At 65.9% G+C, this 25519-nt stretch overlaps 2 protein-coding genes across 3 annotated transcripts; one reads left to right on the top strand and one right to left on the bottom strand.

The window, feature by feature from the left end:
- Positions 1 to 96: 96 nt before the first annotated feature.
- On the top strand, positions 97 to 21498 carry CARM1 (coactivator associated arginine methyltransferase 1). 2 transcript variants are annotated; one of them, XM_040986323.1, is made up of 16 exons: positions 97 to 424; positions 13469 to 13594; positions 14243 to 14349; positions 15065 to 15169; positions 16505 to 16615; positions 16728 to 16905; positions 18026 to 18116; positions 18245 to 18326; positions 19945 to 20030; positions 20116 to 20205; positions 20404 to 20541; positions 20629 to 20718; positions 20797 to 20909; positions 21005 to 21082; positions 21176 to 21244; positions 21357 to 21498. In XM_040986323.1, exons 1-16 carry the CDS (start codon positions 214 to 216, stop codon positions 21491 to 21493), a joined length of 1812 nt encoding a protein of 603 aa, XP_040842257.1. In that variant the 5' UTR covers positions 97 to 213; the 3' UTR covers positions 21494 to 21498. The 2 variants fall into 2 exon arrangements, with proteins under 2 accessions (XP_040842257.1, XP_040842258.1); XM_040986324.1 differs by lacking the exon at positions 21176 to 21244.
- A 798-nt stretch (positions 21499 to 22296) lies between these two features.
- Positions 22297 to 25390, bottom strand: YIPF2 (Yip1 domain family member 2). The gene is made up of 9 exons (XM_040986325.1): positions 25241 to 25390; positions 24675 to 24832; positions 24513 to 24590; positions 23962 to 24049; positions 23628 to 23744; positions 23388 to 23554; positions 23124 to 23306; positions 22728 to 22849; positions 22297 to 22650 (listed from the first exon to the last, which is right to left on the bottom strand). Exons 1-8 carry the CDS (start codon positions 25269 to 25271, stop codon positions 22739 to 22741), a joined length of 933 nt encoding a protein of 310 aa, XP_040842259.1. The 5' UTR covers positions 25272 to 25390; the 3' UTR covers positions 22297 to 22650; positions 22728 to 22738.
- Between the last annotated feature and the right edge of the window lie 129 nt (positions 25391 to 25519).

The raw sequence follows: 25519 nt of genomic DNA on the forward strand, positions 1-25519 counted from the left end.
GCCGGGCCCGCCCTCCGTGCGGCGGCGGGCGGCAGGGGGCGCTGCGCAGCGCGGGCGGCAGGGGGCGCTGCGGCTCGGCGGGCGCTCGGCGGGCGGCTCGGCCTGCGCGGCGTCCTGGGCCCGGGCGCGGCGGCGGGGCCGGCGGGGCTGGCGGGGCCGGCGGGCGGGCTGGCGGCGGGGCCTGGCGCGGCGGGGCCTGGGGCGGCGGCCAAGATGGCAGCGGCGGCGGCGGCGGCGGCCGGGGGGCCCGGCGCGGGCGGCCCGGGGGGCGCGGGGCCCTGCGCGCCCGTGTCCGTGTTCCCCGGCGCCCGCCTCCTCACCATCGGAGACGCCAACGGAGAGATCCAGCGGCACGCCGAGCAGCAGGCGCTGCGCCTCGAGGTGCGCGCCGGGCCGGACGCGGCGGGCATCGCCCTGTACAGCCGTGAGTGAGCGGGCCGGGGGCGGGGGGCGCACGAGGCCGAGCCCGGGCATGGGTGCGGGGCTGAGGGGCGCAGGAGGCCGAGCCCGGGCATGGGTGCGGGGCGGGGGGCGCAGGAGGCCGAGCCCGGGCATGGGTGAGGGGCCTGAGGGGCGAGGGGCGCACGAGGCCGAGCCCGGGCATGGGTGCGGGGCGGGGGGCGCAGGAGGCCGAGCCCGGGCATGGGTGAGGGGCCTGAGGGGCGAGGGGCGCACGAGGCCGAGCCCGGGCATGGGTGCGGGGCTGAGGGGCGCAGGAGGCCGAGCCCGGGCATGGGTGAGGGGCGGGGGGCGCAGGAGGCCGAGCCCGGGCATGGGTGAGGGGCCTGAGGGGCGAGGGGCGCACGAGGCCGAGCCCGGGCATGGGTGAGGGGCTGAGGGGCGCACGAGGCCGAGCCCGGGCATGGGTGAGGGGCCTGAGGGGCGAGGGGCGCACGAGGCCGAGCCCGGGCATGGGGTGCGGGGCTGAGGGGCGCACGAGGCCGGGCATGGGGGTGCGGGCCCTCCGCCCCGACATACAGCAGGAAGTAGTGGATGGGGGTGGGCACCCCGCCGAGCCGGGAATGTGGGGGGTGTCCAGGGCGCGGGACACCCTTCCCCATCCCCACCGTCTCCTAAGGACACTTGGAAAGTGGGGGGCTCCCCTGGGGAACCCCACACCTTTCCTTGTCCGCACCCCCCACACCCACCCCGACTGGAAAACTTCGGCCTTCACCCCCAAAGTGCGGGGGAGCCGCAGGATGTGACCCGCGCAGCAACGTGGCGGGCTCCCCCAAACACACCTGCCCACGTGAGCAGCGTGGCCAGGCCTCCTGGGTCCCCTCGCGGTCCCCCAAAAGCGCCCTACGCAGGGAGGGGGTGGGAGAAGCCAGGTCCAGGTGTGTGTGTGTGTGTGTGTGTTCTGCTTTTCTTTCACAAGGTTGTATTCCGCACTGACATTCGGGCGAGGGGGAGATGAGATCTGTGTGTAAAAGGCCGGCCCACGCGTGGCCGCGGGCCTGCGCTGTCTTTGTAATTGAAGCTTTCCTGTTACTGTTGCAGCTCACATGGTTTTCTCTTTCCTTTCGCTATTCTGTTTCACCCTTTGTCCCTCTGGGGTTTCTGGGCCGGTGCTGCTCGGCTTTGCGCTCCTGGCGGATTCCCTTGTTCCGTCACTGTGCGCGTGGGGTGGCTCATGCACGTGGGGTTCGGCCGGCACCCTGACTTCGGAGGAAGGGGAGCTGGTGCTGTGGGAGGGAGGTGGCCCGGCCTAGGCCCCGTCTCTCCCGGGGAGGGCCAGTTCTATCTGTTCTGTTGATGAAATGTATGCACCAATACTTGTGGTCCCTAAGCCTGTGCTTCATGGAAGTGGCCTGGCTGGCCGCCATGTCCCTGGCATCCCCACGCACAGCCATCCTCCGCTGCCTCACGCCTGGTGTGGCCGCCACAGCCAGGGCTGGGCCACGCGGAAAGAGCCAGGGCTCCGGCTGGGTCAGTCCCGGGGCTCAGGGGCCCGAGGACTCGGAGCTGGTTGGGAAGTGGCGGAAACCCAAGCCCTGGGACTCGAAGTCCCGAGTGGGGCTTAGCCCACGGTCCCCGCCCCCCAGCCGGCCCGAAGTCCCGAGTGGGGCTTAGCCCACGGTCCCCGCTCCCCCAGCCGGCCCAAAGTCCCGAGTGGGGCTTAGCCCAATGGTGCCCGCTCCCCCAGCCGGCCTGAAGTCCCGAGTGGGGCTTAGCCCACGGTCCCCGCTCCCCCAGGCCGGCCCGAAGTCCCGAGTGGGGCTTAGCCCAATGGTGCCCACTCCCCCAGGCCGGCCCGAAGTCCCGAGTGGGGCTTAGCCCACGGTCCCCGCCCCCCAGCCGGCCCAAAGTCCCGAGTGGGGCTTAGCCCAATGGTGCCCGCTCCCCCAGCCGGCCTGAAGTCCCGAGTGGGGCTTAGCCCACGGTCCCCGCTCCCCCAGCCGGCGCAGGATTTCTTGGTGCTTTTTCTCTTTGTGCATTTCATTTATGTCTTTGCAAAGTCAGGTCTTCCACTCGCTCGTTCACCTCCCCAGATGGCTGTAGCAGCCCAGGGCTCTCAGCCTGCTGGGCACAGCGTGTGAGCCTTGTCCCAGCTTCCCGCCAGGGTGCAGGGGCCCATCTCCATGTGCTTTTCCTAGGCGCCTTAGCGGGGAGCTGAACTGCAAGTGGAGCAGCTGGGACCCGAACTGCTGCCCGCCTGGGCCGCTGGCAGTGCAGGCCACAGGTTAGCCTGGTACGACACACTGTACGCTCCTTTCCCGCTTGCTTTTTTTGAACGTTTGTTTATTTCAATGGGAGAGTGTCAGTGGGAAACGGGAGTGTTGCGTCAATCCCCTGGTACCCACGCGTCCAGGTTTAGTGCGGACCAAAGCCAGCAGTTGGGAGCTGCTGCTGCTGCCTTTTTTTTTTTTTCCCAAAGATTTATTTATTTTTATTGGAAGGCAGATATAGAGAGGAAGATCTTCCGTCTGATGGTTCACTCCCTGAGCGGCCGCAATGGCTGGAGCTGAGCTGATCCGATGCCAGGAGCCTCTTCCAGGTCTCCCATGCGGGTGCAGGGTCCCAAGGCTTTGGGCCGTCCTCGACTGCTTTCCCAGGCCACAAGCAGGCAGCTGGGTGGGAAGTGGGGCTGCCGGGACTCGAACCGGCACCCTTGTGCTGAGTTGGAGGCATAGTCTGCTATTCTACAGCAGCTGTTCCACTTTTTTTAAAGGATGTATTTAGTTGAAAGAACTGCAGAGAGGGGTGAAGTCAAGGATGGTGCTCCATCTGCTGATTCATTCCTCAAGTGGCTGCCAGGGCCAGGGATGGGCCCGGACGGAGCCAGGAGACATCGGGTCTCCCACATGGGTGCAGGGATCCCGAGCGCCTTGGCCACCCTCTGGTGCTGAAGCCCCGGTGTATTCACAGGGAGCTGGGTGGGAAGCGGAGCGGCTGGGGCTGGAAAACCAGCATTCAGAACGGGGTGCCGGGGGCCAGAGGGCAGCTTAACACGCTGAGCCACAGCCCTGACGGCCGCTGGGAGCTCCAGGCGGGCTTCCAGGCCTCGGCATGCTTCCTACAGCCTCCCTGGCACCTCCCCGGGCCTGAAAGCTTGGGCCCGTGGGAAGAGTGTGGCTCTCGCCTGTGACAGGACAGCTGCTGTCCTGGGGGAGCTTCCGGCCTCCCGGGCCGCAAGAAGGCTCTGCTGGCACAGTTGCCTGTGTTCCTGCTGGACTGGGGGTTTGCGGGGTGCAGGCTGAGGGCCCTGCATGCGGGGTGCAGCTCAGCCGTATCCCCTCCAGCGGCTCCCCACTGCCGTGGGCCTGGGGCACAGGTGTTGCCGTGTGTGCTGGGCGCACTTAGAGACCTGCCGTGTCCCCCCATCAGTGTCACCAGCGCGGTGCAGGAGAAGGCTAGCTGACCTAGGGCACGCGTCCCTCAGCCTGGAGGCTGCCTTGGGCCTGTGGGTGCCACTCTGTGACCTCCGCACCCACGGGGACAGATGACAGCTGTCCACTCGCCCTCGCAGCCCTCAGAAGCCATCCTGGCCTCGGTCCACACCGTTAGCCAATGGCAGCCGCCAGCAGTGGGCGGCTGTCCCGGGTCCGCAGGGAGCTTTAGCACGGAGTCCCTGGGCCCCGGAGTTCAGTGACGCCTGCCGCCCGGCCCGGGAACGGGAGGCCTTCGGGGTACATCCAGGCCAGTGCGCAGTGGTGCCAAGAGAGTTGCTTAGAAAAAAGAAGTCCCCGCAGGCTGAGTCCCTGGGCCTGCCACAGTGGCCTGCAGGACCCTGCTGTGTGCCATGTGGGCTCTTGTCCCCAGCTCGGGCTCTGAGTGCGCAGCGTGGCCTTCCCACAGAGAGGCATCTCACAGAGTCAGTTTCGCTCGCTGTCCCGCCAGGCTGAGGGAGCAGAGTGCGAGGGGAGGACCACGGCCGACTTGACGGGGATGCGCTCTGCAGAGAAAGGCCATGCGGTCCCGTGGCTCAGGCTCGGCTGGGTCCGCCGGGTGGGCCGTGGGTTCTCACTGGGGCGACACGTGGCCAGGCTGGTGTGGCCAGCAGGTGGCAGAGCTGGCTCCCCATGTCCGCCTGGCCCCGCGCTTTGCGTGGTCCCTTGAAGGCACCAGCAGTCAGGGCTTGGCTGATTCCCGCGTAGCCGAGCCCCTGAGGAGCCTGGGCAGCTCGAATAGACGGCGTGTGTCATGTGGAGGATGGCAGGTGCCATGCTTGCCGGGAAGGCCGTGCCCTCGGGGCCGTTCCCAGACCCCCTCCAGCTGACCCTCTGCTAGTCCCAAGCCCAGTGCTTGTCCTCACGCGTCATCATAGCTGCTGGGATCCAGCCATCACACCCTAGTCTTCAGAAACTAGGAAGGGGACAGAAGGGCAGGGGCCAGGCAGACATCTGGCAGGGGGCGTTCCTGGGCCCTGGTTCAGCCACTTTTTGCTTCCATCCCACTCGCTGCCTGTGGTGGGGCCCCATGACAGCTGCTGGCTGCAAAGGATGCTGGGAGAATGTGGCCTTCAGTCACGTGCCGCCCTGAGGACCGCAGGCGTGGCAGAGAAGGAGGGAATGTCGGGAGAGGAGAGTGGGCAGTGTGGCGCCCAGGGGTGCGGCAAGGTGTGGACGCCGCTCTGTGCGGGCCTGGGGCATCTGGAGTGTGGTGCTTTTGTTTTACTTCATTTTTTATTATTACTTTTAGAGATTTATTTATTTGGAAAGGCAGAGTGGCAGAGACAGAGATTTCCCCATCCGCTGGTTCACTCCCCAGAGTGTCCATGCTCAGCATCGCGTGGCCATCTGCGCGCCCCTGTTTGGGTAGGGGGTACACAGAGGCCAGTCCGTCTGTCACACAGCTCCCGGCCTGAGAACTGGGGTGAGGGGTCTGGAGCAGTACGGCCAAGGGCCCAGGGTGTGGCCTGACCATCCCAGCCGGGCCTCCATCACGCCCCTCCCCGGCCTGGGCAGGTGTAGCGTGGGGAAGGGCAGGGCCCTTCTGTGGGAGCCTGGGGTCTCAGCGGGTGGCTGCTTAGGGGTGCGGGGGTGGCCCAGGTGGGGTTCTGGCTGCCACGTGTGACTGCCGGTAAAAGCCCTTCAAGTCATGACTGGGGGGGTGGAGGGGTGTGCCCTGACTGTGGGGTGGGGCCGCAGGGGTGCCCCCGGGGGCTGTCGGACCTGGCTCAGGTCACACCCCGCTGCCCGTGACCTTGCCCTGGCCGCTTGGCACCGTTCTCCCAGCAGAACCCCTTCCCACCCATGATTCCTGTGGGCTGGCCCTAGCCGGGGGGAGTGGCTTTGCCCTCCAAGGGGGGGGCAGTGGGCAGTGGGCAGTGTCTGCAGGCGGGGGAGCAGGAGACCCCCCTCGGTAGCCCTGTGACCGCTCTGTGCCTCAGTTTCCTGCCCTGGATGAACCCTGTGGGCGTGAGCCCAGGGTGCACCCCTGAGTGATGGCGGGGTGAGGGAAGCCACGCCCTGGGGCCTGGTCCTGCCTTCCCCTGTAGGGTGATGCTGGGGGATGCCTCAGCCATGCCATGTCCCCACCCTCGCCCCCACAGCCACAGTGAGGGTGGAGCAGCCGTGGAGGTGACCTTGCCTGGGTCAGTCCCGGGCACAGCACCCTGCAGGTCACGGCTTGAACCTGACCCATGTCAGGGGGCAGAGCGGGGTGCACAGAGTGGCAGGTCTCCACGGGGAGCCCTTCTGGGGCGGCACCAAGATGCACGGTGCCTTCCCTGGGTGGTGTGACCATGGGTCCCAGCCCAGCTACCCTGCCTCCCCTAGGGCGTGGTGGGGAAGCCAGCAGTCAGGTTGGGCCTTGGGGCCTAATCGGTGCCTTTCCGTGGTCCCTTTGGGGACCTGCCCGGAAGACTCAGGGTTGGGCTCGGGCCCTGGTCTCGCCTGTGGCCTGCAGGTGCCTGCTGAGCCTGGCTCCTCCCACCAGCAGTTACTGATTGATGTGCTGCCCTGGTGGCCAGGGCGGCCTCTGCCTCTTTGTAATGTCTGCTTGTTGGGGGGAAGCTGCGCCCGGGCTGGGGGGCAGGGGAAGGCACTTTTGGACATAGATCAGTTGTCTGTACCCTGGCAGGGCTCTGTCGGGCACCTCTTAGGGCGGCTTCGCTGTAACACTGTTGGCACTTCCACCAGCCGGCCATTGTACTTGCTGCGTGCCCTTCACACCGAGGGGCCAGAAGGTGTTGGCCACGCGGGCCAGTGGTACAGAAAGGGCTCCATTTGCCACGTGAGTCGCCAGAGGGGCGCAGGGTCCCGTCCGTCTTTAGCTGGAGGGCAGAAGGCTGAACTCCTGGTTGTGTATCGAGTGGCAGACCCTGCTGCTGCACCCTAGGTGTGTGTGTGGGGGGCGGGTGCCTGCCTGACGCCCTCCGCTCCCCACGCATGCCGCCCATGCCACGTGCCAGGCGGGTCCTGGCCCCATCAGAACCCCCTCAGGTCGGTGGGGTCAGGCACACGCCCTCACTTTCCCTGCAGGAAACCCTAGGGGCTCCCTGCCCCCCCATCCCCCAGTCTCCAGCTCCCTGCCTGGAGCGACCACTCCTGCAGCTGGTGCTGCTTGGGACTTGGCATCCTGTTCCCCCCCCCACCGCCTCCCCATCCCCTCATCTCGTGGTCAGAATCCTTTTTGGCCAGATGGCCCCAGGACACGGACGTGAGATAGACCTGAGCCCGCTCTTGCTTGCCAAGGCTGTCCATGCTGCGTGTCCTGGCCCCGCAGACCGTCGCTGACTCGGTGGCTGCTGCCAGCACATCCCCCCGCCCATAGAGGCCAGGGTGGGCTTGGGCTGTCCCCGCACATGGGCTCTTGCTCAGAGCCGGGATGGCGTCCCATTAATCACAGCCCAGGAGAAAGACGAGGGTCCCCCCACGCGGCAGTTTTGTGGCTTGCCCACCCCCCTTTAGTGTTCACCCGCTAAGCCCCCAGCTCCGGGGGCTGGGGCCCCTGCACATCTGCCAGCCCCCTTTGTGGCTCACAAAGCCCTCATTAGCATGGATGGGGACATTTGCATAGGCCCGCCCCCTCCTTCCCTCGTTCCTGCCAGCCTTTGTCTCCTCCTCCTCTTCTGTTCCTGGGGTCACCCTTCTCCCACACACACCGGGCCCAGTGGCGAGTTAGGGTCCTGATCTGGTTCCCCTGGGCCTGTGGGAAAGCGGGGTGCACTCCCCCACTTCCTCATCCGCTGGCTGGGTGACTCCGGTGTCCCCTGCGTGATGGCTGGGAAAGGCTCTCACGCGGGCGTGGCTGCCGGGAGGGCGTAGGGTGCAGCCCGTGTGCATGGACCCTGGAGGCACCCGGGAGGCCCTGGCCTGCCCAGTTCCCGCCCCATCTCCTAGGGGTCTGTTCCCATTTCCTCTCCAGCCCATCCCAGGCCAGGCCCTGGGCCCCCACAGCGAGCCGTGGAGGAAGCCAGGGCCCCAGGGCTCTCCCGGATTCCTGGGCCCCGCAGCCCTGGCCTGTGCCCGCAAGGCTGCTGCCTGGCTGCAGGTGGCAGAGCCAGGGCCGAGCGTTCTCCAGGGCCTGGGCCTGGTAATTGCTTGGAGCCTGGCCTGGGGACAAGGGCTTTCCCAGGTGACAGTGGCCGGGGCTCCTCGGCTGCCTGGGGGGAGCTGGCCCCGCCCGGCCTGCCGTTCCCGCCCACCCTGCTCCCTCCTGCAGCTCTGGTCCGCATGGGGCACCCCCCTGCTCCCCTCCCCGACTCAGGCAGGGTGGGAAAGCAGCTCTCCCCTCCTCCTGGTGACCTTGGTTCTCCCAGGTGCACTGGAGCCTCACCTCAGGGCTGGGCCCGTTTAAACAATGGGCCTGGAGGGGGAGGGGCCGGGGCCCAGGACTGCCTACCCTGAGTGCTGCCACCCTCCCCCCCTCCGGGGCCTGGTCGCACTCTCCCCCGCAAGGGGCTGTCCTCCCAGCCCGGAATTGGCTGCTGTGACATCCAGGGGGCCACCGTTACTGTGCTGCCCGGGGCGTGGTCACTTAGAGCCCTGGGTGACCTCAGGTTCCCCGGATAGCCCAGGGCAGCAGCTGCCCGGTACCTCCCGCACAGGCCGTGGCTTAGGTTACTGCTCAAGGCGGGGGGCCCGGCTAGGATTCCCCGGGTGGCTGGAAGGCCTTCTCCCTTACTCAGCACATGGTTTGCTCTCCCAGACTTCCCGGCCCCAGCGTCGCATCCACTTGCCCACCTTACAGATGAGGCCCCAAGGTCAGGAGCGAGAGCAGGTGCAGCTTTGGGCCATGGCATGGCGTCCCTCAGCTAGGCCCAGGTCACAGAGATGGCCTGGAGGCCTGGGGGTCCTGGTCACCGCTCTGTGGCGCCCCAGGGGAGGACAGGGCAGTTTCCCTTGCGTGCTGCACGGAGCCTGTCCTTGACGTGTCTTGTGACCCTGGTGCCCAGCGTGGCCCGCAGGAGACGCCGGCCGGGCTGGCTGCGTGGCTGGTGGGGTCCGATCCCGTTTGCTCCTGGCCTGGGCAGCAGCCGAGGCGGGGCCTGGATGGAACCTTTGGTATTGGCCCGTCCCCGCCCCGTCCCTGGGGCGCACCGATGGTTGACTGAAGGGCCCAGGAGCTCTGTTCCATTGCTTTCTGGAAGCCTGGGGGGAGGCAGCAACTTCCTGACGCCCCTGCACTTGGGCAGACCCGCTCGGCCCCCATGGCTGTTCCCACGCGCCACCCTGGGGACCTGCCCCAGGAGTGCTGGAGGCCCTCTAGGTGGAGGTGACAGGGAGGTGGGTCAGTGCTGCTGTCAGCATGGGAGCTGTGGGGACTGGTGAGGGAACACGGCTCCCCCGGCGGGCCCTTGTGCCAGGGACTGGGTGAGGGCTGGGGCCTGTGCATGCCAGGGCCTTCTGCGTGCCTCCCACGCCCTCCTAGGTGTGCCCTGGCCAGGCCTCTTGCCAACCACACCCATCGTCTGTGGTGCCTTTCCCAGGTTGGGGGGTTCAGGGGTCTGTGTGTGCCTGGCCAGCCCCATTTGCCTCCTTGTGTGTCCCTGGCTGTCCTCGTGTTGTGACTTGAGGTAGGAGGGCTCAGTGAGCGGTGCCAGACCAGAGCCTGGTCCCTCTGCCACCCCCTGGCTGCCCTCGCGTTTGCCCTGTGCAGGAGATGGCTCGAGGGCAGCCACCTGCCACACACCTGCAGCCCTGCCATGTTATCTCGTGGCCTCAGGACAGTGTTGAGGGATTCTCTGGTCCTTGGCCTAGTGGCGTGGCAGGTGGAAGTATAACCCCTTGGTTAGAGGCAGCGACTGCTGCCTGCCCGTGACCTTGGACTAGAGACCTTAACCTCTCAGACACACCCAGAAATGGTAGGAGGTGGGGTGGGTCTAGGTGCAGCCTCCCAGCCCCCATCCAGCCTGGGGGGTGCTGTCCGTTCCCCCACCCCACCCTGAGACCCTGAGCTGAGCTGGGGGTGCAGCATGCTGGAGCAGGGGGCCAGGGGTACTGAGTGACCGTGAGGTGTGGACTGCAGCACCTGCTCACCACGAGCTACTGTCCCCGCTTGGCCAGGGAGTCCCCTTTCCCGACGCACCCCCTCTGCTGTCCTCCCGTCTGCCCATAGCCCATGTCGGCTGGTTTCTGGCCTTCCTCCCACCTCCCCCGTGTCTCCTGGCCAGCACCATGGACTGGGGACAACCTGAAGGGCCATCAGCAGCCCTGGCTCCCACGAGAGGTTTCCCACCGGTGGGCAGGGCAGCGCCTAGCAGGGGACATCAGGCCACCCCAGACCCGTCTGAGTAAGGGCTCTTTCTCCAGCTGGCTACATGCGTGCGCCTGCTTCGACTCGGTATTATCTGAGCAAGCAGAGGCCCAGGGGCTGCAGGTGGGGCTGCAGCGTGAGTGTGATGGGGTTGGGGTGCTCTGCGGGTCAGACAGGACCCCCTGCGTGCCAGGGCCAGGCCTGTTGGGCCTAGCTGGTACCATCAGAAAAGCACCAGCCCCACAGGTCGGCTTGCCCTCAACCTGGGCTTCCTTGGTCCTGGCCGCTGGCCACCGCTAGGCGTCTCTCTGCCACACGGATGCTGGGGTTGTCTGCCTGGTGCCCAGTGGGAGAGGGTGGCCTCGGGCAGTTGGCTTCGCCACCAGGATGCTTTGTAAACGGGGGGCCCTGGGCCCAGCTGGTGGCTCTGCGTCATCCCCTGCCCCCAGAGAGAGAGGATGTGGGCACTGGCCAAGGTCCCACGTCACCTCCTGAACCTGGGAGTGGCCGTGCTGTGGGGGCCCCCATGGCTGCTTGGGCGCCCTGGCCTGAGCAAGGCAGCACTGGGCCCTGGGGTGCGGACAGGAGCCCTGGGACATGTGCAGGTTGCCCCTCACTGGCTCCTCTTGGTTGGCGACATGGTGGTTTTGTGTCATCAGCAGAGTGGTGGGCACTGCAGGCGTGGGTTGCCGTCCTCTCTGCCCACCCCCGCCTGTCCCCAGCCATTTCTGTCCCTTGGGGTCTGGACAGCAGTGGTTTCTGTTCGGAGTGTCTCCAGGTGCACCCCTCATTGGAGGTGTGGTGTGTGCTGGGTTCCCCGTGGGCACAGGGGGAAAGGCGGGGCTCCCCTGCGCTTCCTGGCTCCTTGGGCATCATGTGGACCCCCCAGGGCTGTCGGCAAGCTTGCAGTGGTGGCCGGCGTCCGCTCCAGGCACCATCTGGCCGGCGTCCGCAGCCTGCCCTGCCGCTCCCCTCAGGTGGTGACCAGGCCCACCCTGCAGTCCTGCACAGCCTCTGAGCTAGTCTCCCTTGCTCTTCTTTTTAAGGTTTGCTCCTGTGGGCTGGTGCCTTGGTGTAGTGGGCTAAGCCTCTGGCTGCTGCCGTGGGACCAGCTCGGCTGTCACCGGTACAGCCCTTCTGGGGAGTAAGCTAGCAGGTGGAGACGTATCTTTCCTCTCTCTAATTCTGTTTTTCAAATTAAGAAAAAGAAAGCATATACAAAAAGGATGGACGGGAGTGTTGGAAAGGCGTAGAGGCCCATTGGCCACAGTAGCCAGCAGCGGGGACTGCCCCGTGGGAGGCCGGGGCTAGAGCCCGCGCTCCGGCTGCCTGCTGGGCTCACGTCAGCAGGGACCTGGGCCCATGGGCGCAGCCAGCACGCCCAACGGCGCTGCCATCAGCAATGCTGCTGCCACGGGCAGCGCCACTAACGCTAGCCCCTGGCTTCGGTTTGGAAAGCAACTTTTATAAAAGGCTTATTTTATTTAGATTGGAAAGTCGGTCAGATATACAGAGAGGAGGAGAAACAGAGAGAAAGATCTCTACTGGTTCACGCCCTAAGTGGCCGCGATGGCCGAGCCAGGGCGATTGAAGCCAGGAGCCAGGAGCCTCTTCCGGGTCTGCTAGGCAGGTGGCAGGATCCGAGGGACTTGAACCCTCCTCACCTGTTACCTCACCTCGGCACATTGAGTTAGAGAGCCACGCTCCACGCCAGGCCTGTCCCAGGGAGCAGGTGCTCCACCCGCAAAAAGCACACTCAGCACTGTGAGTCTGAGGACGCCCAGTGTAGTACTTTCTCCTTGTATTTTCTGCATCGTGTCCAGGAGGCCGTTGTGGAATTCAAGGTCCCCGATTTCACGCTGGTATTTTGCTTCCTGCAGCAGCGTTCCTGTTACATCCCTGCTGTTTAGCCCATCTAGCCTGGCTGTGTGCAGTGTGTGTGTGTATGTGTGTGTGTGTGTGTGTGTGTGTGTGTGTGTGTGTGTGTGTGTGTGTGTGTGTGTCTGTGCGGTGTGAGGCTGGGGCTCAGCGCCATTGGTGCCTGTGGCCATTCAGTTGTCTGCAGTGTGAGGCTTGGGCTCAGCGCCACTGGTCCCTGTGGCCATTCAGTTGTCTCAGCACCGTGTGTTGAAGAGCCTGTTGCTTTGTCGTGGAATGTTCAGAATGTTCTCAGTAACTTTACAGAGTGAGTTGAAAACGTAAGAATTTTTTTTATATTATTTCCGTTCCCCTGATCTGTATATGTTTTTCTCCTTAAAGATTTATTTTTGAATGATTTATTTTTATTGTAAAGTCAGATATACAGAGAGGAGGAGAGACAGAGAGGAAGATCTTCCGTCCAATGATTCACTACCCAAGTGATCGCAACAGGCGGAGCTGAGCCAATCTGAAGCCAGGGCCCCGGAGCCTCCTCCAGGTCTCCATGCGGGTGCAGGGTCCCAAGGCTTTGGGCCGTCCTCCACTGCTTTCCCACTGGGATTAGAATCGGTGCCCATATGGGATGCATGTTTGAGGAGGACTTTAGCCGCTAGGCTACTGCACCAGGCCCTGTATGTGTTTCTTGTTAGAAACAAGGTGTCAGAGACAGAAAACTTCCCCACGTGCCCGCAGTCCGACGGGCTGCGCTGACCAGCAGCCAGGAACCCCTGTGGGTGGGGCAGGTGCACCGACAGGAAGGTGGCTGGGAAGCAGGGCATCCAGGACTGGAGCCTGTGCTGCTTGTCCCACGCATATGGCAGCCTCAGCCCTGTGCCCCAGTGCTGGCTGCTGGAACTGCATCCGTCAACCCTCACGCTCCCCGGCGTCGCTCTGGTAGCTGCACAGAGCAACCTGCAGCAGGCTGCTCCCCATCCCCAAGTGGCTGTTCCAGTCCAAGGGCGCATGGGTCCACCATGCCCAACACTCACACTGCACGCACTCCTCCGCAGGCTGGAGACCCTGTCGTTGGCCCTGCCCGCTGATCGGCCCCGTGTGCCCCTCGAGCCCCGGGTGGGGTGCCCCGTGTGCACTGGCATGGCCGGCAGTAGCAGCAGTGGTGCCCGCTCACACGGAGGAGTCGGCTTCCTGCGCGCCAGGCTCTGTGCCAGCAGGAACCCATGCCCCTGGTGGCCCAGCGGGTCCAGGCCTGCTGGCACAGAGCTGGCCTGTGTCCGCAGACCTGACTGCCTGGCCGCCTTCCCTGCCCCCTCTGCCCGGTGCCCAGCTCCGTGCCCCGGCAGGATGGGCCAGAGGATCTGAACACGTGCCAAGGGGAGGGTGGGCTGTGGGGTTCGTGGGGTCTCCCTGGGCCGAGGGCCCCGTTTGCTCACGCAGCCTGTTCCCGCAGATGAAGATGTGTGTGTGTTCAAGTGCTCCGTGTCCCGGGACACGGAATGCAGCCGCGTGGGCAAACAGTCCTTCATCATCACGCTGGGCTGCAACAGTGTCCTCATCCAGTTTGCCACTCCCAGCGGTACGTGCCTCGGCCCCACCCAGTGGGTGTGTCAACGTCCTGCCCTGCCCAGTGGGTGTGTCAACATCCTGCCCCGCTGTGAGTGGGCGTGTCCAAGCACTGGCCCCACCCTGTGGGTGCGTCAACGTCCTGCTCTGGTGGGTGTGGCATGCACTGGCCCCAACCCCAGTGGGTGTGTCACTGCCCCATCCCGCCCCCTGTGGGCGTGTCCATGTCCTGCCCTGCTCTGGTGGGTGTGTGTATGCACTAGCCCCTGTGGGTGTGTCAACGTCTTGCCCTGCCCACAGTGGGTGTGTCCATGCCCTGCCCTGGTGGGCGTGTCCACGCACTGGCCCCGACCCGTGGGCATGTCCATGTCCTGCCCTGCTCTGGTGGGTGTGTCCAGGTCCTGCCCTGCTCCGATAGGTGTGGCATGCGCTGGCCCTGCCCCCAGTGGGTGTGTCCATGTCCTGCTCTGGTGGGTGTGTCTATGCACTGGCCCCGCCCCAGTGGGTGTGTCGTTGTCCCACCCCGCCCCCAGTGGGTGTGTCCATGCACTGGCCCCGCCCCAGTGGGTGTGTCTCTGTCCCACCTCCGTGGGCATGTCCCTCCCTCGCGGAGCCCTGTCCCAGGTGGCCCCAGTGACGTGACCTCCCCCGTCCCGTGTAGATTTCTGTTCTTTCTATAACATCCTCAAGACCTGTCGAGGCCACACCCTGGAGCGGTCTGTGTTCAGCGAGCGGACGGAGGAATCCTCAGCTGTTCAGTATTTCCAGGTGGGTTGGTGCGCATCCGCAGAGGCTGTGCAGTGCCAGGCGGGCCCACCGGGGGCCCTGCTGGTGCCTGGCCGTGGCCCCAAGGTTCCTTAGCTGTAAAGTGGAGCCAAAGGTGCTGGTCCCTGGGGCCAGGCGCTGCCCTCCAGGCACCATTCTGAAGGCTCCTTTGTCCCAGGGGCACCCCGTCCTCCCCGCCAGCCTGGGAGTCAGCACTGCTCTTGAATCTTACAGATGAGAAAGCTGAGGCCCACAGAGCCTAAGTGACTTGCTCCAATCACACAGCTGGGAGGCCAGGCTGGGAGGCCACTTGCCTGCTGCCTGGGCCCGTGGCACCTCTCTGGCCACACCTGTCCTTGTTTGGGGGCCCGAGGCCAGAGCCTTGCCGCGGTACATGTGACTCTCCCTAAGGCAGCTGTCGGTGCACACTGCACCCAGCCTGTCCTCCCTGGGGGCCGCGCTGCTCCCTGGGGGCTGCAGGTGCTGGCAGGGCTGCGCCAGCACGGTGCCGTGGCGTGTGTGTGTTGCAGTTCTACGGCTACCTGTCGCAGCCCGTCCTCCCCGGGGGCTGCAGGTGCTGGCAGGGCTGCGCCAGCACGGTGCCGTGGCGTGTGTGTGTTGCAGTTCTATGGCTACCTGTCGCAGCCCGTCCTCCCCGGGGGCTGCAGGTGCTGGCAGGGCTGCGCCAGCACGGTGCCGTGGCGTGTGTGTGTTGCAGTTCTACGGCTACCTGTCGCAGCAGCAGAACATGATGCAAGACTACGTGCGCACGGGCACGTACCAGCGCGCCATCCTGCAGAACCACGCTGACTTCAAGGACAAGGTGAGCGGCCGCTCGGGGGAGGGGAGGCTGCAGTGCAGGGCCGCCTTCCCTCTAGAGAGCTGGAGAGACAGGTGTTCCATCCACTGGCTCACTCTCCCAGCGGCCACAACGGCCAGAGCTGAGCTGACCCACAGCCAGGAGCCAGGAGCCCCTGCGGTTTTTAACAAGACCGGTTCCTGTACTTGAAAGGCAGAGAGCTTTAACACCTGCAGGTTCACTCTCCAAGCAGCTGCCACGGCCCAGGCTGCGTCCCGCCAAAGCAGGAGCCTAGAACGGCCCCGTGTCTGCTCGCGCAGGCTTCGGCTGCTGGGGCATGTGTAGGCAGCGGGGCCAGGGCCAGAGCCCTCAGTACGAACTCCTGGTGTGGAACACGGCGAGCTGCTATGGAGCCGCCCCGGCCACGGTGCACCCTGGGTCGGGTCTGTGGCTGAAGGTGTCCACGCTGGCATTTAGCGTCCTTAGCCCCTGTTAAAGCTCTTATCTCATGAGACAGCGATGCCTAAAGGGACAATGAGCGCACTGCACGGAGGGGGTGTATTTACACGTGTGTGTTTACCTCCTTGTCCATTGTCCAGCATTATCTTTCTACCCCTCCACCCCAACCCCCCTCTTCTCCATTTTTATTTATATGAGCGAGTCCTTTTTTGCAGTGGCCAGGGGCCTGAAGCCAGAGCCAGACGCTCCAAAGTCCCCTGGGTGGTAGCAGGCACCCAGGTGCCTGAGCCACCTCTGCCACCTCCCAGGGTGCTGGTACGTTGGCAGGGAGCTGGAGTCCAGGGGCCCAAGAGGGCATGGAGCCGGGGGCTCCCCGAAGCAGCATGAGCCTCTGTGGGCTCCTGCTGCTGCCCAGGCCAGGGATCCGGCGTGGCATGCCATTTCTAATGCCTCCCACCTCCATCAGCCACACATCCATTCCCTGCTGTGTGAGGGTCCAGGGAGGCACCCTGCATTTCCCACGGCCCCTCCCTCCAGCAGCACCCTGCATTGGGTGCTCTGGGCCGTGGCCACAGCTTCCGGGTCATCCTCTTAGGAGTCTGCTCCACTCAGGCAGTCAAGGTCGTGGGCAGCCGTAGCAGGTGCCACGGGGGGAGGGGCTTGGAGAGCTTCCTGCAGACCAGCCGAGCAGCTGCTCAGTGCATTGTCCATGTGTGGAGGCAGAAGACTCCTCCGAACACCCCACCCTGGGCTGCAGAAACCGCCCTGAGGACGCGGGGTTCGCTGGACCCCCAGAGCCTGAAGCATCAAGGAACACACAGAGACCTGGCTGCGGCTCCCAGGGCTCCCGGGTGCAGGTGCAGGGCTGGCCGTTCCCAGCGCCCCTTTACGGCCCCGCAGGTCGTACTGGACGTCGGCTGCGGCTCTGGCATCCTGTCATTTTTTGCTGCCCAAGCTGGGGCGAGGAAGATCTACGCGGTGGAGGCCAGCACCATGGCCCAGCACGCGGAGGTGAGTGCCTGGACCAGGGCCGGCGTGAGGGGCCGTTACGGAGAGTGGGCGCTGTGTGCAGCTGCTCCAGGGAGCCATCTGTGAGCCAGCCAAACGGCCGCCCCGCCTGCAGGTCCTGGTGAAAAGCAATAACCTCACCGACCGCATCGTGGTCATCCCCGGCAAAGTGGAGGAGGTGTCGCTGCCCGAGCAGGTGGACATCATTGTCTCGGAGCCCATGGGCTACATGCTGTTCAATGAGCGTATGCTGGAAAGCTACCTGCACGCCAAGAAGTACCTGCGGCCCGGCGGTGAGCGGGACAGAGGGAGGGCACACCGGGCTTGCTTGGGAGGCCCCGGGGCCCCAGGGCAGGTCCCCTGGCTGTAGCTGCCCCTCTGGTCTGTCATGGCCCAGGGCACATCTGACAGGTTCTGTGCTGGAACTGGAAGCCTTAGTCACTTCCTAGGCAAGTGGCCCTGACTTCTGTCAGCCCTCTGCTGAGCCCCTGAGGTTGGTGGGCCTGTGGGTGTGCACGGGAGGGTCTGCTGGCAGGCACCCCGTCTACCACCTCCTGCCTGTGTCCCTGGCCTGTGCTGGGCAGCCCTGGAAGCTGTGTGTGTGTCCCGCCAAGAGCTGTGTATGCACGTGGGCATGTGTGCTGCTCGGCAGGGGCACAGCCCGGGCAGTGGGCTGGCAAGTAGGCCAGAGGGGTCAAGCCCAGGTGTTGGACTGGCAGGTGGGCCAGGCTGCGCGGCAGGACTGGGTGAGAGCGTCGGTGGACCTCGAAAGTAGCAGTGTTCCTATCGCTTCGTCCTGTATCCTGCCCCAGCTGCCAGCTGGCTGTCCCGCGTAGGCAGGCGATGCCCAGGCTGTCCCTAACCTGTATCCTGCCCCAGCTGCCAGCTGGCTGTCCCGTGCAGGCAGGCGATGCCCAGGCTGCCCCTCACCTGAGCACACATTGGGGCAGCAGAACTTACAGGGCCACACCGCACAGCTCCCCACCCACGGCCGTAGGGCGGGTCCCTCATGTGGCCTCAGAGCAGGAATAAGCATTTTCTGGGTTTGCGCTCAGCCTGGCCGTGGTGCCGAGGATGGAGAGACCCCATGCACCCTGGTCCCTCCCGACATGGCAGAGCTTGGCGCGGCAGAGTTCACATTAGGATGCCAGGTGCCCCCTGGCAGCAGACGGATGGCAGACAGATGGGACCAGGAGCCGCGGCCCTCCCACGTTCCTCCTGTGGGGGTTGGGTCCCGGTCTTGCTCCCCTACGCTCCCTGCTGTACACGCGTGAGAACGGATCCCAAGTAGCAGCGTCTGCCCACGTCCTAAACACCAGAAGCCGTCGGGGCCACGGCCATCGGGAAGAGGCTGAGCGAGCCCAGGGCTGTGTGCCCCACTGACCCTGGCACCACTCCCTGCCACCACTCCAGGAAACATGTTCCCCACCATTGGTGATGTGCACCTGGCCCCCTTCACAGACGAGCAGCTGTACATGGAGCAGTTCACGAAGGCCAACTTCTGGTGAGTGTGTGCTGTGGGGTCTTCGCTCAGTCATCCCCCCTGAGAGACGGGTTGGCAGGGCTGAAGCAGCAGAGAAGGCAGGGCCGCCCTGCTGCCCTAACCTTGCTGCTCGGCCGGGCTTTTGGCAGGTACCAGCCATCCTTCCACGGTGTGGATCTGTCTGCGCTCCGAGGCGCCGCCGTGGACGAGTACTTCCGGCAGCCCGTGGTGGTGAGTCCCCTGCCGCCCGTCCAGGACACTGATCGCCCAAGGGAGGGTACCGGTGGTGGGGCGCGGAGCTTACGCTCAGGTCACGGCTTATTCTTGCCGTGCGTCCCTCTCAGCCCTTGCTTCTCCGCCCAGTTCCCCCACTCAGCTTGGGGACAGAAGTGGCTCTGCACCGCGGGCACACAGGACATGGAGCGCCCCGTGTGCGGTGGCAGCCAGCAGCTCCGCCCGCCGGTCCTGGCCTTACAGATTTGGCGCTTGTGTTATTGGGTTCAGGTCAGATATACAGAGAGGAGGAGAGACAGAGCAAGATTCTCCATCCACTGGTTCACTCCCCAAGTGACCGCAACAGCTGGAGCTGAGCCGATCCGCAGCCAGGAGCCTCTTCCGGGTCTCCTACGTGGGTGCAGGGTCCCACGGCTGTGGGCCGTCCTCCACTGCTTTCCCAGGCCACAGGCAGGGAGCTGGAGAGGAAGTGGAGCAACTGGACCTGAACTGGCATGTATATGGGATCCCAGCAGATGCAAGGCGAGGATTTAGCCACTAGGCTACTGCGCTGGGATATATATTTTAAGATTTGGTTTGCTTGAATCACCGATGGGCTGCGGGGGTAGACCCAGATCTTCCATCTGGTGGTTCGGTTCTCCAAAGACTTGAGCGGCCATAGCTAGCTGGACCGAACCAGCAACGCCGAGCTTCCTCCCACGTGGGTGCAGCGGCGCGAGGGCTCGGGCCAGCTTACTGCTTTTCCACGTGCAGCAGCAGGAGGCTGGGTCAGCAGAGCCAGGACTGGAAGCAGCGCCCACGTCATGCTGGACTGGACTTACTCTGTACCATGGCAGGCACCATAGAAAACTATTTTAAATGAGGTGTTTTTGAAGAGACTTATTTATTTACTTGTTTTGGCTCAATAGCCAGGATGGAGTCAGGCAGAAGCCAGGAACTCCGCGTGGGCTTCCTGCAGGGGTCCAGAACCCACGCTCGGGGGCCATCACCATGACCCGTCAGCCAGCCCTCTGGGATGAGCAGGAAGCTTCCCGCACGGTGCCTTAACTCGCTGTTCTGCAACACACGGAAGAGAGCCGCACGTCCCCGCCCGCCTCTCCCTGCCCACTCCTCAGGGGAGAACGGGGCTGGAAAGGCCCCCGGGCACCGTCCCTCGCCAGCTGCAGCGTTTCCACAGCTCCTGGCAGGCGCAGAGTGTGACATACAGCCTCCCGTTCCTGGGCTTACTGGGCACCCGACTTGGGGTCCTCCCTCGCTCCCCACAAAGAGCCTCTTCCTCTTTCCTCTGGGGCCCAGACCTGCAGGGCCCTGCAGTGCGTCACCGCAGGCTGGGGCGCTGTCCCGGTGCTGAAGGCACGCCAGGATCCCAGCATGGCATCTGGCCAAACACCAGTTGCTGCTCTCCGGGCACCGTAGGCCTGCTGTCGTGTGTGAGGGGCCTCTGCACACGCGTGTGGAACTCCGCACGGAAGCAGACCCGGGCTGCTCCAACCCTCGTCCCCTGCCGTCCCCGAGCTGGTGGCCCTGTCCCTGCAGCGCAGCTGAGCAGGCCGAGCTGGCGCCGGGCAGGTCGGGTGGCCTGCACCCTACGCCAAGTCCCATCTGTCTTTCCTAGGACACGTTTGACATCCGGATCCTGATGGCCAAGTCTGTCAAGTACACCGTGAACTTTCTAGAAGCCAAAGAGGGTGACCTGCACAGGTAGCTCCCACCGCCCAGCTGGCCGTGCGGCTGCCCAGGCCTGTGTGTATGGCTTCCCGACAGCGGCCGCTGCCCTCCCTTCCAGGATTGAGATCCCGTTCAAGTTCCACATGCTGCATTCAGGGCTGGTCCACGGCCTGGCTTTCTGGTTTGACGTCGCGTTCATCGGCTCCATGTAAGTGCCATGGGCCGCATCTCCGTGCTCACGGCCCTGCACCGTGGGTGCCACCGTCCCTCCCCGCGGCCCGTGGCAGCCCTGCCGCGCCTGCGTGCGCTCTGCATGTGGTTGCGCCGGCGCGTTCCGGGGGCCCGTCCCCCCAGCCTGCGAGCAGGGCCCAGGGTGCATCAGGCGCGGGCCTGTCCCTCTTGACAGAATGACCGTGTGGCTGTCCACGGCCCCGACGGAGCCCCTCACGCACTGGTACCAGGTGCGCTGCCTGTTCCAGTCGCCGCTGTTCGCCAAGGCAGGAGACACGCTCTCAGGGACATGTCTGCTGATTGCCAACAAAAGGTGCCACGTCCACCCAGGGCGAGGGCCGGGGAGGGGGCGTCGCGGCCTTGGCACAGGGTGCTCACCCCCCGGCCTGCCGCCCTGCAGACAGAGCTACGACATCAGTATTGTGGCGCAGGTGGACCAGACCGGCTCCAAGTCCAGTAACCTCCTGGATCTGAAAAACCCGTTCTTCAGGTCGGTGCTGTGCGTGCACACCCTCCCCTACCCCGCAGGGCTGGCCGGACCCCGGCCCTGACTCTGTGTGCCCCACAGATACACGGGCACCACGCCCTCCCCGCCACCCGGCTCCCACTACACGTCGCCCTCCGAGAACATGTGGAACACGGGGAGCACCTACAACCTCAGCAGTGGCATGGCTGTGGCAGGTGCCCGTGTGCCCGGGGCGGGGCGGGGGTGCCCGGCGAGGGGCGGGGGTCGCCCTGCCAGGCCGCGCTGACGGTCGCTCCTCTCCCGGGCACAGGGATGCCTGCAGCCTACGACCTGAGCAGTGTTATCGCCGGCGGCTCCAGCGTGGGCCACAACAACCTCATTCCGCTAGGTGAGTGCGGGGCCTGCATGCCAGCCTGGGTGCTTGCGCTTGGGCCGGGGCGGCGGGGCCTTGACGCGTGTCCTTCCTCCGCTACCGCCGCAGCCAACACGGGCATCGTCAACCACACCCACTCGCGGATGGGTTCCATCATGAGCACCGGCATCGTGCAAGGTAACGTGCTGCGGGCGCGGGGCCTGCGGGCGGGGGCCGGCCTGCACGCTCCCCTGTCGGCCTGGGGCCCCAGCGGGCGGCCCCTCATTGCCCACGTCCTGCACCACCACAGGCTCCTCTGGCGCCCAGGGCGGCGGCGGCTCGAGCGCCCACTATGCGGTCAACAGCCAGTTCACCATGGGCGGCCCCGCCATCTCCATGGCCTCGCCCCTGTCCCTCCCGACCAACACCATGCACTACGGCAGCTAGGCGCCAGGAAACCAGACGACGCCCCGACACCCGGCACAGCCCTGCCAGGGGAGAAGCTGGACACTTGTACACCGTGTTGCCGCCGCCCGCCCCTGCCCACGTCCCGGCCCCGAACGCGCGTGTCGCTGCCATACCTTACACGAGATCCCCAACAGACAGGGGAGCCTTCGTCCCCGGCCTCACCCCCTGGCTTGGCCTGTCCCAGGCCTGCAGCGGAGAAAGGGGCCCCCTCACAGCTGCCCTGAGGGGGGGAAGCAGGAGCAGCTGTGCCCCCGGCCCTGCCAGGCGGGCCCCACCCCACCCCACCCCACTACCGGGCCTTGGTCACCACGGGTGTGTGACATGCTGCTTTTTTTAATTTTATTTTTTTACGAAAAGAACCAGTGTCAATCCACAGACGTTCTGAGCAACCCGGCCGGCCGGGCCCAGCCAGCAGCCTCCCCCGCAGCATCTGCTTCTCCCCCCGGAGGCCGGGCGGCGGTGGTGGCAAGGGGCCGGGTGGGGCCAGGCCCTGGGGCCCCCACTCCCCACCAAAGGGTTCACCTCACACTTGAATGTACAACCCGGCCTGGCCGCCCGGCAGGCCTCCGTCCTCAGCCTCTGCCTCCTCCTGCTCTGTCGCAGGCACAGAGACCTCAAGGCGTGTCGCGGAAGGCGTCCCATCCTCTTTGCTCCTAGCTGCCCTGTGTTAAGCCTGTGTTGTTCCCCCCGCCCAGCCCCCACGTCCCCCCCAGCCTGGAAAGGTACCCCCCGGGGACTCTCCCTCCAGGCGCCGAAACAAAGAGTCAAGCAAGCGGGACCTGTTTGTTCCAACACAGGCAGTTCTTACCCCCGTTTCCAGCCCCGAGCACAGCCAGGCCAGGCCCGCAGGGCAGGGGCACGGGCTGGGCTGGGGGTGTCTGTTGGGGATGTTGGGGGGTGGCTGGCCCTATGGCTGGAGCCCCAGCCACACTGGGCGGACTCCCTGCTCGGCTGTCCGCCCCCCGCCCCACCCCACCCCCCTTTCTATCAATTCTTGGAATCACCTTTGCATAGAAAATAAAAGTGTTTGCTTTGTAAGAAAAGCCTGGAAAAGTGGTAGGGCAGCCTTGATGTGGCACGGGAGAATTCAGTCATCATCTTGGTGGAGAGGGCGGCGGGTGCTCCCTCGGGGGCACCTAGAAGAGAGGTGCCACCTATAAGGGGGTCCTGGTGTGTGTGGTGAGCGGGGGTTAGGCCAGGGCTGGCTCCTTACCTGGGCGGCTGCTAGGTGGTAGCTGCCAGTCGGGCCAAGGTGGCGAACAGCTTCCCCGGGGGAGGAGACGTAGCCGCAGGTGGCACTGCCACATGAGGAGGTAGTGGCTGGAAGAAGTAGAGCTGCCCGGAGACCCCCAGGGTGAGTGGGAGGGCGGGGCCGGCCCACCCCCACCTTCCAGGCTCCCAAGGACACCCCCGGCCGTCCCCACCTTCCAGGCTCCCAAGGACACCCCCGGCCGTCCCCACCTTCCAGGCTCCCAAGGACACCCCCGGCCGTCCCCACCTTCCAGGCTCCCAAGGACACCCCCGGCCGTCCCCACCTTCCAGGCTCCCAAGGACACCCCCGGCCGTCCCCACCTTCCAGGCTCCCAAGGACACCCCCGGCCGTCCCCACCTTGCAGCCCAGTGCCAGCAGGGCGTGCAGGAGCACCACGGTGCACAACAGCGCGGCCGCTGCCAGCCGGCTGTCCTCACGCACCACCGGCCACAGCGTGAACACCAGCCCGGCGGCCGACAGGGCCAGCGCCAAGGCCCCCAGCAGCCACTGCAGCCACGGTACGGGGATAAGCCACAGAACCTGGGGGACAGAGGGTGGGGCAGTGGGCAGCCGGTCCGTGGCGCACATGCACGCACGCCCCTCCCACCCACCCACACTCACCACTGTGGGGATGAAGACGAAGAGCGAGTAACCGTAGGTGCACACGGTCTCCAGGAAGCTGTACGGGCCCACGCGCTCGCGGACAGCCTTGCGCCAGCGTAGGAAGCCCCACAGCGCCAGCGGCACCAGCCAGGCGTAGCAGTAGATGGTGATGCCAGCTATGCTCACTGCGGGGACGGGGCGGGCAGTGATGCCAGAGGCCCGGGCACAGTGTCCTGGGCTGTCCCCCACCCCGCTTACCCTTGTGGAACTGGGGGCTGTAGTGGATGGAGGGGTCTCTGCGCTGGGCCAGCACCAGTGTCAGGTTGCCGGTAACGGCGAGGACGAAGGCCAAGGTGGCGCAAATCCAAAAGGGGCCTGAGGCGGTGGCAGGGAGGGGGCACGGTCAGCCACCCACAGCTTGTGTGCCAGCTCCGCCATCCTGCAGGCCAGACCCGATCCCTGGCGTCCTCCACGGCTCTTCTCCAAGCCCGCGGAGGCCCACTCTGAACCACCCCCTCCTCCGGCCCCGTCCACCCCGCCTGTCACTCTCACTGACGCTGGCCATGCGAGGGACGGGCCACGCGTGACTCACCATACAGATCCGGCCGATTCCGCAGGTGGTGCCGGACAAAGCTGTGGCCGGGCCTGGGCAGCAGCGAGCCTTTGATGCGGTCCAGGACCTGGTGGGCGGGTTCCAGGGAGTCGGGGAAGCCGGCCCTGCCCCCCCGGGGAAGCCGGCCCTGCCGCATTCTCCCCAGTCTGCTCTCGGCCACTCCTCTGGGCTTCTCACAGGCCTTCGCTCCCAGCCACCCTGTTGCATCTGAGCAATAGCTCTTGGTGGGCCTCCCCTTGCATGCCTCCCCGGCCCCCACCTGAGCTAGCCCAGCTCCCCAGGGTCCCCGGCGACGTGGCCGCCCCCTCCAGGCACAGACAACCCTCCCTGCTGCCCCACCAGCAGATCCTGCAGGTGCTCCACGCAGCCCAGCCAGCCCGTCCCTCTCGCTCCTTCACGGCCAGGCCTCATCCAGGAGGGCGTGTCCTGTGGCTGGCCCCCCATGCCCCACCAAAGGCTGGGAGCACACCGCCTCAGAGTGCACCTCCCTCCTTCTGTCCCCCCTGCCCGCCAGCTCCCGGGGGCCTGACCTGTGCCGTGTCCACGTCAAAGAAGCCCTGGTAGTAAGCAAACGTCCAGAACCCGGGCTGCGGCTGGTCCTGCAGGAGCTGCCCACACACGCGCGCTCAACAGCTGCCCCGGCCACCCGGGGTCACGCGGGACAGGGCATGGCCGAGGATAGCAGTGCTCACCGCTGCCCGATCCCCCTCTTCCTCCTCCTCGGCTCCAAAGCTGTCCCCGGCGCCCATGGCCACGGCCACGTGCCCCTGCGGGCTCTGCTGGTCGCTGCTCGCGCTGCTGGTGGCTGCATGCGGGGTCTCTGCCAGGAGGTTGGTGGCTTCCTCGAACTCTGCAGCGCAGGAGGGCAGACACGGGGGCCGTGTGGTTCGGGGGGCTGTCCCGTCCAGCAGGACAGTCAACGGGGGTACACGGCTCCTGACAGGTGGCTGCTTCCACAGAGGGGCACCACCCCAGCTGGGGCCACCCCGTGCATCCTCCCAGAGCAAGCTGTCCCCTGAGTGGGACAAGGACCCCCAGTGTCATCCCAGGGTCCCGACGAGGAAGGCCTCCCCTGCAGGGGCTGGTGGTCCCGGGAGGGGGTCTCAGGGCTGGAACCGGCAGCTGCCCCCACGCCCCGGGCATGCTCGCGGGGGCGGTGATGGGGTGGTCCCGGGAGGGGGTCTCAGGGCTGGAACCGGCAGCTGCCCCCACGCCCCGGGCATGCTCGCGGGGGTGGGGATGGGGTGGTCGCACTCACCGTGGAAAGCCAGCTCGTCGGCGGCGGCCATGGCGGTCACCGCATGTCACGCCGGGGTCGCTGCCGGCCGCTGCCTCCGCCCACCGCGCAGTGGCTGGACACCCGGGACCCCAGCAGGTGGACCCCGCCCCGCTCACCTGAGCCGCCTCCGGGGCTGCGAGCGTGGCTGCGCCCCAGTGCGCCTGCGCGGCCCGCCCACACCTCCGCTCCCTCGCTGTCGCTTCAGACAGCAACATCCGGCTTCCGCTGGGCAGCCGCTTCCGGGAGCGCGCTCGCGGC

The sequence above is a fragment of the Ochotona curzoniae genome, unplaced genomic scaffold (assembly GCF_017591425.1).
Source record: "Ochotona curzoniae isolate NIBS_2020 unplaced genomic scaffold, NIBS_Ocur_1.0 contig_4502, whole genome shotgun sequence".
NCBI classification, from domain to species: domain Eukaryota; kingdom Metazoa; phylum Chordata; class Mammalia; order Lagomorpha; family Ochotonidae; genus Ochotona; species Ochotona curzoniae.

Coding starts and splice junctions, on each gene's coding strand:
- CARM1 (XM_040986323.1), top strand. CDS start 214: ATGGCAGCGGCGGCGGCGGCGGCGGCCGGGGGGCCCGGCGCGGGCGGC. Junction 20,031..20,115: donor AAAGAGGGTGACCTGCACAG/GTAGCTCCCACC, acceptor CCTCCCTTCCAG/GATTGAGATCCCGTTCAAGT. Junction 21,083..21,175: donor CAACAACCTCATTCCGCTAG/GTGAGTGCGGGG, acceptor CTACCGCCGCAG/CCAACACGGGCATCGTCAAC.
- YIPF2 (XM_040986325.1), bottom strand. CDS start 25,271: ATGGCCGCCGCCGACGAGCTGGCTTTCCACG. Junction 24,591..24,674: donor AAGAGGGGGATCGGGCAGCG/GTGAGCACTGCT, acceptor GTGTGTGGGCAG/CTCCTGCAGGACCAGCCGCA. Junction 22,850..23,123: donor TGCTGGCACTGGGCTGCAAG/GTGGGGACGGCC, acceptor GTCTCCGGGCAG/CTCTACTTCTTCCAGCCACT.